We start from the raw sequence: 18,931 nt of genomic DNA on the forward strand, positions 1-18,931 counted from the left end.
GTGAGTGAAGCTTACAAGACTTACGTCACTGTCTGAGGGGCCGGCCTTCGTTGTTGTTTTGTTTTTTTGAGAGCAGGATAGGCTGGGGTTCCTGTAAACTCACAAACAACCCCTCAGGCCGTCGCTGCACGGAGCTAGATGTCACCGCGTTCCCGGTATATTATGTTGCCGCAGAACACATCAGACGAAAGAAACGAGACGTGTGGTCGTTGGAGAATTTAAGAAGAATTTGAAATGCAACACGGTGACATGCAGCCTGGCTTGAGTTTTTCTCTCCAAAGACTGGTTGTGTTGTCAAGTGCGCAGGCAGAGTACAGTTTGGCTGCTTTTAAAATGACTTGCAGTTCAATAGCACAACAGAGGGGAGGAGGCAATGCACGGATTCTTAGTTAATCAATAGCCATGTAGGCATCGCCACAGTTGAGTCAACCTGAAATAAACTGCCTGCGCAGTGACATATACACATATATACAGTGTAGTAGTGTTACAAACTGCTTATAATCTGTTATACAGCAATCTTGGTTGATTCAGGCATGCAGCTTCAGAGATAAAGGGAAGAAGTAGAAATGAACCATGAAAGAAAAGTAGCAGCAGCAGGCAAGGACACATGATGGGTGAATACATTAGGGTTTTCAGCAATGAAACAAGACAATGACTATTTTGCTGATTGTTATAAAAGAAAACTTAGATTAGGATCACGTCTTCAAGCTACAGTTACTTTTTTTAAGGCGTGTCACACTAATTCATCCTCATTAACTTCCAATAATTTGTGTAAATGTCAGTGTGTGTGGTTGCCTTTATTTAACCATCTCTACAAACATTTCAGAGTGTCTCCTGTAGGAGATGCTGTTCAGCTTCCCTCTGCCTCCTCGCATCTCTGCTTTAGTGCGACGGGGGCCCGGACATCTGGCCCCGTCCTCGTCTGTCTTAGGCCGTCCTCTGCCAGTAGGGTTTCTCACCATGCAGACAGGCTGAGGAAATATTGTGTGCCCCATGTTCTCTCGGGCCTCGGCTCTCCCGTCTGTTCCCCTGTGATTCCGCGCTGCACCTCTGTGGGACCGCGCAGACCTATTGCCCCTGCGGCTTTTCAGTTGAACGGCTTTAATCCGCGGTGCTATTCAAAAGAAGGAGTTATATGAGGTGCTGGATATACATGAGACCCCCCCCACACACACACACACTCGCCCCACTCTGCACCACTTCACAGCTGCACTTTGAGTTATGTCAGGTTCCCCTTTGAGAGAATGTAAAAGTGGCTTTTCACAGTGAACGCCTTTAATACGACTGTAAAGCTTGGCTAAATTTATGGACATATTTACATATGAAAACGCTGTGGCTTGATGTCCTACTGCACAGATTCAGTGTCCGTACCAATCAATCAGAGTTTTCAGTCTCGTGTTAAAACACAAACAAAGAGGGGAAGAACGCTGCAGTGAATGTTAAGGATCTGCGGAGCACATTCAGTTCAAGTGAGGAGTGGTTCTCATCCAGAGCAGTCTGTATGTGTGCAAGTTCCACTGTCCCGAATACTGCACGTTTGGTTAAAATCCGAGTCTAATAAGATATCTTAATGGTATTCTTGAAAGCGTTTTGACTGGGTTTTATCGTCTCCTCTGAGGACTTAACATCTCACTCCGTTTTTTTTTCTTTTTTAGATGCAAATCATATGCTCACTGTACATTTTCTCAGTAGATCAACTGCATGTCCTTCCATCGTCTTATTTTCATTTGTGCCTCAGAGCGTTTAACGATCTGAGTCATTCCTGTGGTCTTGTCGAAGGAGAACGACGTACAACGTTTGGTTTGTAGAGATCAGAGGAAGGCAGGCAAAAGAGGATTCCTCAGGCTTTTCAGAGTAAATGAGTAGAACGTCGCCCTGTTCACTTGTATCAACTTGACACACTTAGGCTTGATGTCAAGGAATTGAGTGATGTGTCTGACACCTTTTACCTGAAACGCTGGCGAAGTCATAAAACCTGAATAGTATCATGAAGCGTGAAACACCTCAGAAAATAAAGGGATTCAGGTTCAGTTTTGAACAAGCATTTCTTGGGTGTTACCTGTGCACGAATCATTTAAAGTTCCGCTTGTCTTGTATAACAGTTTTTTTTTTATTATTATTATTATGTTACTGGAAGTAAGGGCGTCTGATGTTTAGTTGCATGGCCGCCGGAAAGCCGCTGAAGCTCCGTCCTTCACGGTGACCTGCAGTGACTCGTCACGATTCAGCCATGGGAACTTAGTCATTGCTCCATCGTCATCTCGCAGGTGACAGAAGATTTGCTTTAATTCTCAGCGGAGGAGCCTGCTGGAGTCTGTGGGAACGACCCAGTGTTTGGATGACACTGACAGTGAGAGTTAGCAGGGCATCTATCATCCAGTTAAAACCAGATCGCACCGACAAGGCCAGACGTGGATTAGTGCGCACGCATGCAAGCATTGGCTCACACGCTGGCGAACAAAAGTACAAGGAAGCACTCGCACACACACACACACACACGGTTCCCTCCAGTGTTGTCCCAGTTGCTGGTGACTTGGGTCACACAGCTGCAAGCTCAGCCCGATACATGGCTGAAAACAGATGAGGAAAGACGTGGAAAGACGGACGCATGACAAGGAAGCATGTATAACGTGCAAGAGGAAGATGACAAGAAAAAAGTTTTGCTTCGGACAAATCAGTAAAAGTACATGTAGGTATTTGTCGCAAAAAGATATTGAGTATGGACACGCTGTTGTTTCCTGCTAAATTATTTAAAGTCCCTTTTCACCCAAGCCAAAATCATTTTCATATTTACTTACTTTCAACAGGTTCAATAAAGACAAAATCCCAGCCAATTTAGAGCCGGTAGCGTTATGTCGCCCACTGGTTCTCCTCTGAATTATTCTGCTGCTCCCCACTGTGGGGTAAATTAAAGGATTATCTTATTGTATCTTATTGACCAACACTTTGGCCACTTACAAACCCTCTTCAGGCATTAAAATAAATTGCAGCCGGATTTACTAAAGGTGCACACTGAAAAATGGAACTGACATTATTTTGTGTGTATGCGTTTGGGTTTCCTTTTAGGACCCCACAGTTTGGATCGGGGGAGTTTTTAAGTGAATCCGGCCGTGGGATTTATTAAGGCGGCAAATTTACCGTTGCAGCATTGTTTTCTACGTTAATCAGATTAAAAGTAACATGCAGCACTTGTGTTGGACCACTCAGCGGGTCTGCTTGTTTACAGCCGAATGCTAATTTGCACTGCTCTTGGTAGATGGCACTGATGCAGTACCTTCGCTAGCCCAGCGTCAGCATTCCATGGTCAACTCAAATTAGACACAGATACTCCCAAACTCACATTAGCTCGGACAGCTGAGGTACACTGCACACTAAAGTAGCCATAGGCAGATGAATATGGACAGATGGCACTGAACTCTGTAACCTTTTGTTCTAGGACATGATCTGGACATGTGAAGTGTCAGCCGTTGTTGGATACTGTCGTTGTGAATCAACACACATGCTTTGGGTCGAGTAAACAAGAGACTAAAAAAGCTAAAATAAAGCTTTATTTTTCTGAAAATCTAAAATTTACACTGTTATTATTATTGCTGTGAGCACAGCAGAGCAGAAAAAAAACATGAGTAATCCGACAGGTCTCTTAAAACTCTGTTGTAATCGTAAACTACGCGACCCGGAACGAGTCAAAAGGCTTAGACATAGCTAATAACAAAGTTCGCCGCTATTTAACAGCGCGCGGCCAATTGAGTCCACAACCTTAGACCTTTTGTCGAGCATCCACGGAGCAATTAGCGAGGTCACCTAACTGCATCCCAACTGCTCTTAGTCTAATCTGTTGGCTTTACGAGAAACAAGACAGTAGACAGTGTTGGGTGTGTGTGTGTGTGTGTTCTCGCGTGTACACATGTTTGCACTTAAACACAGATGGGAATCCTATGGGCTATGGACTAGAACATACTGTTATTTCTTTTAGAGGGGTTGTGGGGTCAGGTTATGAAGGTTACTTATCCCTCACAGAGTTCCACTGGGCATTGGCTGTATTTCAACATTTTCACAGTGAATTTAACCAAGATATCCTGAGCATTAGAGGACGCAAGGTAAATCCTAGCATTATGGCCTGAAGCTGTCTGACTTCAGCTAGATTGCAGCCTGATGCCAGATGCTGTGAAGTCCCAAAGCTTGTTAACTGCAATATACTGCACACAGGCACCGCTTGCCACAGCGCTGCCTGTCCTGTTATTACTTCCAATGGAAGCTACTGTACATGAACTATGCATCATTTATATTAAATGCAATTAAATGCAGTCATTTCTGTTAAGCAGAGCATTAAGTGGGCCTGTTGTCTGGGGAAGGTGAATCAAGGTACGGGCAGCAGTCCTTGTATTCTAAGTGGTAATGAACAAAGGTTATACACATGTTCACACACACACACCAGGCAAATCATAAATAAAACCTTTCAGCAGCACCACAGTGGTAACACGCCACATTCAGAAATTGGCCATCTGGTGCCTGTGTACCTGCTCAACAGAGCAGCTCGGAATGAGGGTTCATATATCAGGCGTGAAATTAATTTTGCCGTAATTGGTGAAATCACGAAATAGCATGAGTCAAACACCGATCAGGCATAGCATTATGACCACCTGTAGGTCTCCCTTGTGCCTCCAAAACAGTTGCGACTCATTCAACTCAACAGTTGTGAGACGTCTGAGTAACATCCACACAAAACAGTCCAAAACGCTTTCCATTAAATGGTGACAAGACGATCAATGTTGTTTTCTTCTCTTTGCGGTTTTAATAGCTGATCGTTGTAGCTCAGGCGTAAAACTCATCCTACTGTCATCTGTGAAATTACATAACGGCTTGAGTCATACATGTATTTACCTGTGTAGGTAGCCAATATACTTCATGTGCAGACAGTATCGTTCGTGCGTAAGTTAATCCCCATCTTAAGGGATGTAATTACATGGGACCATTTGGTAGGAAAAACAACAGGCACACCATGATTTGCAGTCGGCTGCAAAGAAATACAGCCGCGCAGCGTCTGTGATGTCACGCGCTGGCTTCCTCAGAGGGAACGTTTCAGCAGAGTTGTCGTGTACCTCGCTGTAGGCGAAAAATAATGAAACTATGTACTGAACGCATCGTCAGGTGCAAAAAGTGAGTCTGAATGACTAAGACGAACTCAAAAATCATTAATTGTTGGTGAACCTTAAATGAATTTGTGCTGGCGTGATGGATTGAAACATGCCCAGTACCGTGTGCGTCATCTGTTTCTTCTGCTGATCCAGTGCAAGCTTAGTGAAAAGCATGCTGTCCCAGGAGAATGACCCTGAATGATGACTGTGAACAGTGTTTGTTAGACACTGAACCGAGTGAACCTGAAATTCCACGCTACAAGGATATATATATATACATATATAACTGACATTTTGTTGACACAGTGACTGTGTGATAGAACCTACCTGACCTACTTACCTTTGGTCAGATTAACTGTAATCATAGTCATGGCATACAGTGAAGTCATATCTCTGAATGGATCTCAGTCTGTATCAAGTGTCTTAACAGACTGGATGAAGTGGAGAAAGAGACGTGAGCCATTCATTCTCACCTGTCATGCTGGAAAGGAACGTTATCATAACCATGGCGTGAGTAGCTTACTTGTGCTGTTGCACCATAACAGGCAATTAAACCCCTGATGATAGGCTTACTGGGCTTCACAAACCCAGATTTTAATACAGTCTTTTCAACATAACAAGTGTAATTAAAAATGTTGCATAAGGTACACCTGCCTCAACTTGGTTTTATATGTAAATCATAAGCAGTTACATGACAGTGTCTCTGAAACCCTTCCACGTAAGTGACCTAATTATTTTCTTGTTTGGCTGCCTTTCGGAAAGTCATTAAATGCACCGTAGGTTTGCGCCACATCATGGTAAAAAGGCCCAACTATGAGTATTATTGCGCATATCATCCCTTCCTAAGTGAGGTACCAAGATAGGCATGATGATTGCTCCATTCAGGTACAAATATTTGGCTTTGTCTGCTTGAAACAAATACTCCAGCCGGGTAACAATGAAACAACTGGCTCCGTTTCAAGAAGCTGTCTGTTCCATTGTGACTCTCCAGCCATTGTACTCAAGCGGTTTGGAGACACAACATACAAGTGTCAGCCTGAGCGTGGCACTCGCAGTTATGGCCGCAAATCCAGAGGAACAGAGAAGTGCTCAATTGTCTCTTTGTGCAGTTGTGGGGAACAAACAACACTGAGCAAACAGCGAAAGGGCTCCTGCCCCTGTTGAGCTGCCCGTTCACTTGGAAGCTGAGATGGGTCAGCTGCAGATGTGCCGCGGTAAAGCTGCCCCTCTTGGGGCTAGGCCACCGTCTCCTAGGACGGTGTGCACCTTCCACTTGGCCGAACCACCTCCGAGGTTCTGCTACCACCACCAGCACTTCGGCTACCCTGAGAGAGCTATGAATTACTCGCCTCCTTACTCACCGAGTCTGTTCAAGAGGCCAGATCGGCGGTAAGTGGTGCAAACAGAGGCATGACAGGAGATTGCAATGGTAGAAGATGGAGAAGGTGCATGGGGAAGAGTTGCAGATGCGGTGTTCTTCATGAAATTGCATCGATTAAAATCCAGATCAGATAGGACAAAAAAAAAGGTACAGTTTTAATAATGTCCAGTGGAGCCAAAGGCAATGCGAAATGAGAGTCGCAATTCATTCTGTGTATCTGCCGTGCACACTGCTTGTCGTTGTGCTCGCAGCACTGAAAGCAGGCAGGGAGTGATGTCTCTAGCACTCCTTGGAAAACAATTTCACTCCTGTCCTCCATCAATCTCTGCATACACTGCAGGTTTGGCCCTTTGTATTGCAGAAATGAGTACAACATACATTCTGAGGAGAGAAATTGACAGCCCGTTAAATTTATTGAAACATCTCACGGGAAGGACCAAGGTCGTGTGCCTTGTTGCTATTCACGGCTCGGGAGACTGGAGGTGATGTGGTAATAATGGCTGGCTCTGGGTGTCCTAGCGGTGTATGCAGAGAGTTCAGTATTCATTGGCTGTAACCAGTCTTGTAGCTGACAGCTTCCTCGGAGATCGCCTCTGGCGGCAACCTATGGCAGGCCTGTGTGTTCTCTGGCCACACTCCGGTACAGGCCATGAATTCGTAATAGTGCAGATGGGGAATGTAGAGAAGAGGGGAAAAAAGGAAAAAGGAGGAGAAAGCCTAATTTCTACCAAGTTCATTTTTTCCCCCTCTGTGCTCTCTGTTGTGTGAACATCTTGAGTTTGAGGTGTCAGAACTACAAACACTGGAAGACTGGTGGAATATCTCAACGTCATTCTCCTCCAGCCGCCGGCGCAAATGAATCAGAGCGTTATATAATGCAGTTGGCTCTTGCGCAGGGGACATCTGATGGAAACAGTGGCTTATCGCCGAGCTCAAGAGTGACTCATTGGATTTGGCACATGCCAAATATGGCCAGGCTGAGAGAGTTCCTCAGAAATATTAGTGACCTAGGGACTGTTTTTTTTTTCCCCCAACACAGGATAACTGTTTAGAAACATGCCGATACAGTGTAAACTAGAGCTGCTCGCAAGGGAAGTAAACATCTTTCGCTTGAGATTTGTACTGGAGCAGTTCTAAAACTGTGAATAAAACAGGCAAAGCAGGAACGTAACACAGCCATCTTCTTACTGCAAGTGGCTCATTAGGTATATTTCGCTTGAGGAGTGCAGGAAGGCTCCCCGCCGTTTCTAGTTTCTGCCTGTGCATCTCGGCTGAGCCAAAGGCAATCGCCACGACTTCCGCATCCAAAATGGGACTATCACAGCAGGCCCAGGTAATTCACCTGCCTCTCAATGCTGGAGCCGAGCTTGATATTAAACCTGGCAGTTGTACTGTCACTGCAGGAAATCTGAGGCGACAGGCACTAGGGCCCTAATACCCAGTCAATGTGCTTTCTACTTAGCCACGTTAGGACCACTAAAAGTCAAACCTTCCACTCTGATTGTTTTGTTACATAACAGAACTCACTTTTTCTCGAAAAAATGTAGCCGGATCGAGATATTAGGTTGCAAAAATATGAACATTTTTTAAATGTAGATTAATTTTTCTGCCGCAGTCTGAGCTTATGCAGGGAATTTGTCCAGAAATGTGTCACTCTGGTGGAAACTATTTTGAGCACTCATTATTTTAGAGCTAACGACCTTTTGATATTGCATATGACTGGAAACTTGTACTTTATGGAAAGCAAAATAAAAAACAGTTTGAACAAACTGGAGTTCAAACTGTTGAACTCAGTCAAATCAGTGTTGTCAGTGTTGGTGTGGTGGAAGGAAAACTGTTACACAGAGGCTCTCCAATGAAAATGTAATTGGCTTATTATCAATATTGAATCAGAAAATTGCAACAACAAACTGGAGTCTAATGTGACAGCTGAGAGGTGCTGTGCAAATTGCATTAAAGCTAATGAAACATGCACGGACACTTCGGAGAAAACAAGGTCTATTGCTCAATAGCAGCCGCAGCGCTCACTCGAAGGAAAATGAATGGAAAAAAAAATAAGATGACAGCAGGTGTGCTTTCTCTGTATCTTCACCAGCTGGCTTCTACAACAAATTGTTTATTATACTTCGCAGGAGACTCAGCGTGTTGCGACACACGTGGTAACATGTAGGTTCAAAAGACCAAAGTGCAAGAGGTCGTGCAACAGAGAACAATGTCTGGAAACGAGACACTGGGGCCGAAGCAGTCCAGTGAGTGGATACTGATTCCTAGTGTTGCTGTGCGGGCCACAGGCTGCACAACAAATACAAATCTGTGTTAACCCAAAATACCACTGATAGTATTACACAAATAAGAACTAAAAATAGTGTCTCCGTTGAGAATACTCCATACGATTTAATTGCGGGAAAAACAACATCCTGGAATGACGGGAAAAAGGTGTATGGAAAATTCCACGGTAAACACAGTGTCCATAAACGGGGCCCCATTTATGAATATGGTCCCATATGTGTATTGTTCCACATTTTTACCACTAGAGACCAGTAGAGTTCATTCAAAGACTGAGAGGAAATTTACCGGGTAGCGGGTGGAAAAATACCTTTTTCAGTACACATGTGTACATATGTGCGGTGGGTACAGTTTCAGAACATTTTGTTACAGTATGGTTGACAAACAATCAGCAACTCACAGGAACACTGAATTGCCGACTATTAAGTTATTGTCATTACTCGTGTGCATGTTGATTTTGTGCTGGACGTGTTTGGGCTACACTTTGCAAGTCTAGAACTGAACGATGCAAAAACAAAAAAATCGCACTCTAGGAGAAACAATGGAATAATTCATGTGGTAATAAAATACAATATTTCGTCACAAACGAGTTTTTGTTTTGCACTACGACTTGTTTATGCACTGATGTGGTGAAACATGTTCAGTTGGTTTTGACGTGTGCAGTTTGTGCAGATTTCGGTCTGTGGGTTAACTAACTGCAGAGAAGTTCAGAAGCGGGGCAGACGCGATGGTGCATTTACGTGCTCACCTTAGACTCGTTATTTGGAGTAGCGCTGCTGTTTACCCATGCTGACACGTGAACTTCGTTGTTCCCCTTGTTGTGGTTCAGTTATTAACAGACGAGGACGGGTGCTGTGCAATTTTAGAGTGTAAATTTTTGATATCACGACACAAAACAATTTAAATGAACGTGGCATAAAATGCAGTGTATTAATTTACGGAACACATGCAGGTTTGCAGTGGAAACAATGCATTATCGTTAAATGTTTGGATTACGTAAGCGTTTCCGCTGTATTATATTTTGCAGCTTTGCGTAGACTATTTAGTTTTAATCTTTATTCCGCACAATTAATTAAAAGAAAATATTCCGAGCAACAACATAAGTAAGTAACCTCCCTGAATATTCCGTGAGCAACCTTCTTCTATCGGTTTACCGTCAAATAAACAAATAAGTAAATAAGTACATACATGCATACATAAGAGGTGTATCAGAATCACGGTTGTTGTTTTTCCTTGGGCTCGGGAAGGCACCGTGAAATCTGTCCGTTTCGTTTCCCCAACGCCCGCCCCACCATCTCATTTGACTAATTTATGCGCGCGTCAGCTGACGTCAGGGAGTCAGTCATTCAAATAGAGGCCGGTGGCAGAAATAGCATCAGACAGTCGCTAGTAAAAATCAGCGAAGCTCACGCTCACCGACACAGCACTGCACGCACACACGAGCGAGCCAGTGCATCGCTACTACCGTAAAGACTTAACTAACCCCGGATCTACACTTGGGTGACCCAACCAGCCGCAAACGTGGCGAGAAGTATTATCCAAACGAGTCTGGTACTCAACATGAGCACGGAGATGTTCGGCAAAACACCAATGGAAGTGGCCGTCTACCAGCTGCACAACTTCTCCATCTCCTTCTTCTCCTCGCTGCTCGGAGGAGACGTCGTATCGGTCAAACTTGACAACAGGTAAATTTTGCGAAGCCACCGTGCGTCCGGGGACTCTTCGAATAGCGAAGCGCGCTTGATTTTCATTCTGCCACGGGCCCTCTTTTTTGCGGATATTCTATCAAAAAAAAATTAACGGGACCGTAGAAAATGCCTCCAGATTCTGTTGTGTTTCTCCTTTGATAGCGCTTATTCGGACTTTGAGCTCGGCGTTGTCCCACTGCCTCGTACACTTTGTGCTGGTTACTGTGTAACCCAAATAAAACACTAGTGTATCTCTCAGCGCAATCAGCACTTACGTTATACTGTACACAAAGTACTACATAACAACAGTGAACAGTTTTCCTTTCTGTTCCGCAAGCTTTCTGTTTCACTGTCGCGCACCAGTGAATGCAGCAGGCGCCTAAATGTTTTAACAATGTGGAAGATGAGTCGGTAGCAGAAGTTGGACTGTTTATTCATGGCTTGTTTTTCTTCTCTTCTGCAGTGCCTCTGGTGCTAGCGTTGTGGCCATTGACAACAAGATCGAGCAGGCAATGGTAAGTTGAGATAACAGACTCAGACACTGGGGGGGGTGGGGGACTTTGCACCGCACAAGCACATATGCCCGTGTGGTGAAAATGTTCAAGTTCTAATCGGCATATTTCCACAATGCACAGTTACAATAGCAGCGGCAGTAGGTCACAGGGGGCGCATTGTCTGTCACGCACATGTGACCTTTCACTACGCTTTGCCTTGAAAGAGTAACTTGCATGTATGTCAGCAGTTATAGAAAAGTTATAATCAGTGACCGTGTGCAGTTTTCCTGTGCACACTATTCTGCACGGAACCCGCTCCCTATGACTGCACTGGGAAGCCCCCTTCTGTGTGAAAGCGGCAGTCTGCTTCATTCACGTGACAAAGTTAAAATCAAGCACAGGACATGATTGCAGCAAGGACAAAAAAAAAAAAATAGTGTGATAGCCCTGTCTGCTTATTACAGACAGCCTTGAGTCTAACTTGGAACGCTTCATGTGATCCATGAGAACAAATTGGAGCACCAGATATCATCTGATGGGAAACTCGATTGCTAATCTAGCGTGTGCGTCAGTGTTTAACATTGCTCGGCTTTGCGTACGCCTCAACTCATGCGTCTCCTCTTTTGTCACGCCAGGATCTCGTCAAGAACCACCTGATGTATGCGGTGCGCGAGGAGGTGGAGATCCTCAAGGAGCAGATCAAGGAGCTGGCGGAGAAGAACAACCAGCTGGAGAGAGAGAACTACCTGCTGAAGAACCTGGCCAGCCCGGAGCAGCTGGAGAAGTTCCAGTCCCGCATCCCGACGGATGTGCTTTTACCCCTGGACAATCAGAGCGCCCAGATGACGCAAGACCACCAGCAGCAGCAGCAGCAGAGCTGCAACCTCAACACAGGCTCTGCTGTATAAGTGGCTCTGCCTTGGGGCGGGCAGAGCCACTGTCTTCTTCCATTAATGGACCTCGATTTGAACGTCAGCGTTACTAAATCGCCGCCACCAAGGAACCTTCCGAACAGTGAAGGTGATGCTTCGGGGCTGTAAATGATCGATGGGACACAAATGAACTGTTGACTGTGATAAGCATGAAAACAGAACTTTTAGACGCTCTGACTGGTGCCATGTCAGGCCCGTCCTCTGATACCGTCCAACTCTTTGTTGTAGTCTCTCTTTGTAGACAGAAGTTTTAAGAATAGAGAGAGGGCTGACTAGGCACAGATGAGTGCTTGCTTTCAGACAGAGGGGGGCTTTCCCTGCCTAGCCGAAACCCTCCCGACAAAACACCCTTTGCTCTAGAGAGGAGGGGTGGGGAGGCGTTGATTGGGCTGGCCCCGCCGGTGCTAACTTGGGAAGTGAGGGGCGCTCGCTCCCTCACGAGCCAGAGGAGACCCATCTGAGACGATCCCCCGAGTCTCAACGAGAACAGCCCCATCATGTGGATTTGTCCCATCTCACGATACATGTTTCAAGGACTTCCAGCCACACATTTCAGCCTCCGTAACCAGGACTGTACCTGTACCTACAATGTATTGCTCATGTGTTCATGTACATTTAAGCATAACAAGAATAATCAAAAGGAGAAGCTAAGGCAAGAGAGGTGGAGGTTAACTCAGTATAGCCTTTTAGAGCTGGTGAACCGCTGCAGTAGACTGATCACTATGCCATGATGATTCGTAAATGTAATCTTGTCTGCAGTTGGGGCTTGCTGCTTGTGGGGGTAACTAATCCTGCTATATCATCCATTTTTGTTTGTGATTCTGAACAAAAATCAGCTGTTTGTAACATAGGAGCTTTGTACATAGATTTCTTTTTTTTTATACGCAGCAATCTAATGGGGCTTACGTACCCGCGTTGTTTGCCTAACTTTTCACAGGATAACTACATATGTACATAAATTTGCAATATCCTAAGGTAAACATAGTGGAGACGGTTAGCGAGCAGACACCTGCATTTCTCGCTGCAGATGCACTCCTGATTTTTTTTTTTTTTTTTTTTTAGCAGCAGCGCCGTCCAGTATCTGGTCTGTTTTCTTGCTCAGACGCCCCCTCCCCCCCACACTTGAAAACGACGGCACGACAACAGTGCCCGCAAGTTAGACAGGAACACGTCCAAGCTCAAATGTTGCTGTTGTTTTCTCTTCGCTACCAAAGACTTTCTACTGAGCAAACCAGGACCATGTGTAAGAAAAATGATAAAAAACAATTTCACAGGGAGAAATCGTGTTTGTAGCTATTGCTGAAGTTTCTATGTGTTTTGTAAAGATAACGGTGTTGTTGCTGTAAAGTATCCCTGAAACAGTTGTTTGGATACGACTGCACATTCGCAATAAACCTTATGTTTACACATTACGGCATGTCGGCAGATTGTCTTTTGTTCATTGACTGTGTCCACGTAGCTCAGCACCAGGCGCACACAAGAGCTACCATCTGGTCTGGAAGTTTGATCCATAGGCAAAACATTTAGGATTTAATTAGCGACACTATTGGAAACTCAACACATTCAAACTCTTAACTAAATGGTTTTTAAAGGAGGGGAATGGTCACATCACAAAAACAAAAAACTGCATGTGTTGCATAGAGTGGTTGCAGAACATTACTATGCACTGACGCACTGCACTGGTAGGTAAACACTAGAACATGTAATTTTCCTCATAGTGATATATCACAATCTGAAATTCAGTCAGGAGGGACAAACATCACGTTTGGAACCCGCTCACGTTCACAGCAAACAGCCCAATGTCCCTTCTCAAAACTCACGTTCTCGGAAGTCACGGCCGCTCCGCAACAGTATCTGTGAGCGCTTTTGGCCTGCTGTTGAGCTTTGTTGGTGTTTACAAGGTCAGACTGACAAGCAGCATGTGATTTGTAAAATTCAGCACGATGTCGCGGCGAGCCACGAGAATCTCACAAATACACTTAACTAATGTTGGCTCCTTGAGACTTTTAAGGAAAAAAAAAAAAAAAAGAAAAAAAACAGTATTGGAAAGTACACAATGTTTTTTCCCCTAAAACTCCAAAACAGCGCAACCACTAATGATAGTGAAGTAGTTATAGCGAGGTTGCCTATGCATTGGAATCTGCCAGGGCGAAGAAAATAGTTTGTCCTAGTAGCGTTTTCCTTCAGACGGACTGGCAGCCAGTCAGTGCAGCCTGTGTGTAACTAGATATGTTGTGGCTTCCCCTGGTGCGCCGACTGGGCTCGCGTCCATCTATCTAACTTTGAGAACAAGGAGCCTCGGCTGTGGCCCGTAACCGCCGTCAAAGATCAAATAGCACCGGAGAAAACACAATATTGTCCCCGTTGCTCCCTCGCACACACTTAACCGCGGTCTCTGCAGCGGTTTTGTGTCAAAACAACCGATCCCGCGTGGAGCTGAAGGGCCTGATCGATACACCTGCTCTGAAATGCATTCTGCGTTTAATTAGTGACAGGAAACGTGCAGTTTATTGAGCGAAGAGGACATTTATTTAATGGCGGATTGGGGCAGGTGTTTATTGGCTCTTTTGCACGAGATAACTGTTGTCAGTCATTCTATCCAGAGCACGTTGTGTATGTCAATAAAAGAGGCCGTAGGGTTACGCTACAGCATGGAGCGGTGCTGCAGTTTAATCACATTTGTGCTAATGGCTAATGCACAGAAGAGAAATAAATCAGGGAGACGAGCCACCTGGAAGATCGCTAAAGGCCGATTAGGACTTTGGCTTCATTTACTAGCTCTGACACTCGGTCTGTCGTTCTGTTTTCTTTAGCAACTGGAGAATTTGACCAAGCAATCACAATAGGAACGTCCTCGCTTCCATTAAAACAAAGTGATGTGATTTAGGAATAAGGTTACACTGAGCTCAAAGAAGAAGTTCACCCTGTGAGATATTTCACCGGGTGATGTGCAGTACATGTCCTCATTCATTCATTTGTTAATGAATGAAAACCTGCATCTGGGCCTCGGAGCGGGAATTTGTACAACGGTGCGAAAACAGACAGTTAAAAAAGTACAGTTACACATTAAACGGCTGGGAAGACGCGTACGAAAGCGGGCAACTAACAGAAAGGTTCGTGTTGGATTACTAGAGTTATGCAATTCAAAAAAAGAAAAAAAAAAGAGAGAGCGCGAGAGAACATCTGTTTCAGATGGAAATCCGGGGGTGGTGCCGGGATAAGATCTACTTTGCCTTAGTGTGGTTTGGTTTGCATGCAGGGGAATAATTTGGCCTGCTTGCTTTTCATACAGACATATACAACTTGTATTATGTCGGAATGTCATTAAAATTACAAGTTTAATCAATGCATGTGGCCCTGCGTCACACGGTTACACAACGCAGCGTCCTGCATTTTTCCTGTAATATGAACAAGAAGATGCTTTGATTTTCTCCATTAAAACGAAAACTCCCGGTGACAAAGGGTTGCAAACTTTCCGCATGTTATATAAAAAGATGTGCCTTTACTGGCCTCGACGGAAGAAAACTATTTCGAGGGAACCACACGTTACACAACCGGACTGATGTCTTTCTCCGCCATCTCCGCTGACCTCTGAGGAAGAGAGGGACAAGAGCAAAACACAACGCACGTGTTCACGCGTGTGCGGGGGGTTTGTTGCAGGCTCGGTGCCCCGTCACAAAACTGTGATTATTTTTTTAGCATTTTGTTGAGTGTGTGTCTCATACAAATATTCTTTCAGTGTGGGAAATTCATGTATGTGTGTCAGTAACTGCGTTGATCTGATCCACAATTTGTGCAAATGTACAAAGTCCAGCCACTCCGACAAAGAAGGCGTGACACACAGACACACAGACTGATTGGTTGGTTGGTTGCCTGCATAATCAAATTAAACGTTCACTAAGGCCGACATTGGGTTCTATACATGATGACGGAGCCCACAGAGCTTATGGGAGGTATGCAGTCAGATCACTGAGTGTGTTTTTGTGTCAAATACAGAAACTGATTGCTGTGTCTATTTTTGTCATCACGAAGAGTGTGCCTGGAGTATTTTTCTGATAGAATCTTTGAACTTGCATGCTTGCATGATAGGAACATTAGCATTAATGCAAATAAAATAATTAAATTCTTGGATTTGGAAGTTTTACGTGTGACACTGATTAGCCACAACATTATGACCACTGGCAGACAGGAGGAGCAAATAACATTGACCATCTTGTGATAATTCAATGTTTTTCTGGGAAACCTTTGGACCTGATATTCGTCTGGATTTTATTTACACATGTAGCACCCACGTAGACCGGACCTGGAACCTATACCCCGTAGTAATGACACTCCTTGATGTTAGCAGCAGGATGCAGCCTGACATGGACACACAGACAAAAACAGTTTAGGAACAAAAATGTTAAGAAGAGCACAAGGTGTTGGCCCTCCAGATTCACTAGATCCAAAACTGGTCGAGTATCTGTGGGAAGATCCATAGAGGAGAGGCCCCTGCCCTCAACCCATAGGACCCAAAGGCCCCCACTAACAACACTCTGTTGCCAGACACCACAGGACACCCTTAGAAGGCCCGTGTCCATTCTCTGATGAGTCACCAGCCTTTTCATAAGGAAGAGGTGGTCATAATGTTATGCCCGGTCGGTGTATTTTGGGATATCCTCCAGGCAAACTTTAATCACACTCAAGGGAGCGTGCGGGTACAGAAACAAGGTACGATTGTTGGGAAGCTGTAAGCTAATCCACGCTCTGGGTTTTGTAAATTGAATTTACTAACTCCACTCAGCCTGGCGGTAAGTGAATTGTCACGGTTTATCTGTGACAAAACGTCGTCATTTTTTAAAAAAATCTCGTGTTGTAATTTTTACCATTAATAATCGGGCAAAATCTGATTTGTTCTTAAGTTTTTAAGGTAAAACATCCGGTTAATACAAGACCATGCGCATTTCTTACATCGCAGCCATCACCAAGGGTTCTGGGACGTCCACAGTGCGGCGCGTCGGCTGTGCCTGCATCCCGACTGATCAAAGCCTCGGCAGGAATGTGGTCAGGTCAGGACATCTTATTCATAAAGAGTAAAGGTCAGGAGCCACTGGTTTCGGATTTACGGCGATACCCCGGCTCATGGCACCACCGCACAGCAAGAGCCTGCACATAATTTAAAGCCTCACTGCCCCCCCTGCCCCCTCCCTCATGTGACACATGCAGGGTAATAGAGGAGGTGGTTGCATAACCTGAACAATACAGGAAATGTATTGTCTTCCTCGTACCTTCATAACAGTGGTCACCAATCACAAGGCTGTCCTCTTGATTGCTCTGCTTCTTTATTTCAAGAGAAAGAAGTTATGTATAGCCTTTATATATATATATATATATATACATACATATATAACAAGCTTTACATAAGATGAAACAGACCGGGACATGCCCTAGGCTCTTATGGTGTACTGGGTGTGGCCCCCAGTGCGTGCAAAGGCTTCCCAAATACACATCAAGTTAACTGAAATGCACAGAAGAGCCGCCATGTTGTTCTAAACGCTACACTCTACTACGGTGGCATGCAGCGATAATTCTTAAAACACCCATCTTTGATCTATATTTAACATCTTGTTCAGTGTATGTGACACAAGCTAGAAGAATGCAACACAATAACACATGGTGGGAGGTTTCTAAGACATCAGTAATTGAATGCAAATGCATGAAGACAGTGGGGCCGCTTACAGTGTTGAGTTTATGGAACGGTTTACTTCAGCGGGTTTCGGGCTCGTATTGCTTTCTACCGCAAAGACGGGTTTTACAATTATTTGGTAAAACATTATGCAACTCTCCCTCCCCCTCTGTGTTTTCCTTTAGTGCGGTAAACATCCCTCATCCTCTGTTCTAGTTTTGGCCCATGTGAACAGAGCTGTCAGTGGGCTGCAGGAAGTTTAAGATGTATAAACAGAGCAGGAAATAAACTCCAGACAGCCTTGGAAACAGATTCGTGTTACAAAGAAATGGATGACAAATAGCGAAGGTTCGTGTCTGGATGTTACACACGAAGAGATGATTGTAGCTGTGAGACAGGGCATCAATTGAGAAATTTAATACGTTTTTATGCAGGTTTAAGGGGGTGATCCGTTACAGCACGTGGATATCAGCACAATGTTCCCAAATCCACGTTTAGTCTCTTCTTATTAATGTTCTGGGCTGGAGTTGGCTGGGCGGTCACTCACAACAGATGGTAACATCAGGAACAAACATACGAGAGTAGGCAAACAAATGATGAGAATAAGCAGTAGTATTTTATTTTTACGGCGGGATAAAATAAGATGATCGTATTTTGTCTTCCATTTGGAAATTCAGAAAGAAAGAAGGGACTTATGAAGGATGACTGCAAACATATACACTGCCAGTCAAAAGTTTGGACGCACTTTCTCGTTGAACTGAATGAGAAGGCGTCTAGACTGTAGTCACATTAATGCAAAAAACTTTTCGTACAGATGCATTGGGGGTTAATCTCTCTATAAAAAATACTTCAGCAATACATATCAAACCACAGTATGCCTTATGAATTAACATGTTCTTTAAAACAGATTCGCCTCCATTAGTTTGTGCTTTGTCCTGTAATTCTGGTCTGAAGTAACATGAAAGGACGAAAATATTTATTTTTCAGCAGACACTTGGCCCGTTCCATTCAAGGATCCCAGTGAGTGATAATGAGTGTGACAGTGAGCCAGTACGCTCAGTAGGCCTTTTTATCCCCCCCTACTGCCGACATCTTGGCTTTCCACAGTAGGGAGAGCACAGGTGTATCATCAATGATGGCTGCATTCCACTCAGGGGAGGGAGGCCCTGCTTTCTTGCATGCTGGTTCGCTGTCATGGCTTACTGGGACACTTAATGAAACTGACACATCATTAATTCCACCTGTGCCTTCCCTGCTGTGACAACTCAAAACATCTGCTGTGGAATAGATATATCCCAGGACAGCACAAAAACCAAAGCAATTCAATACAGGAGGTTTTGATATTGAAAC

The 18,931-nt window shown here is 44.5% G+C and overlaps 1 protein-coding gene across 1 annotated transcript in view; it reads left to right on the forward strand.

Moving 5' to 3' along the window:
* Window positions 1-13,328, forward strand: part of tsc22d3 (TSC22 domain family, member 3) — a 31,762-nt gene extending 18,434 nt beyond the window's left edge. Inside the window, exons 2-3 of the mRNA XM_047585734.1 lie at window positions 10,954-11,005; window positions 11,620-13,328. Of these exons, the coding sequence (XP_047441690.1) occupies window positions 10,954-11,005; window positions 11,620-11,892 (325 nt within the window). The 3' untranslated portion in view covers window positions 11,893-13,328. The remainder of the gene's footprint in view (window positions 1-10,953; window positions 11,006-11,619) is intronic.
* Window positions 13,329-18,931: the final 5,603 nt, after the last annotated feature.

The sequence above is a fragment of the Mugil cephalus genome, chromosome 5 (assembly GCF_022458985.1).
Source record: "Mugil cephalus isolate CIBA_MC_2020 chromosome 5, CIBA_Mcephalus_1.1, whole genome shotgun sequence".
Lineage (NCBI taxonomy): Eukaryota > Metazoa > Chordata > Actinopteri > Mugiliformes > Mugilidae > Mugil > Mugil cephalus.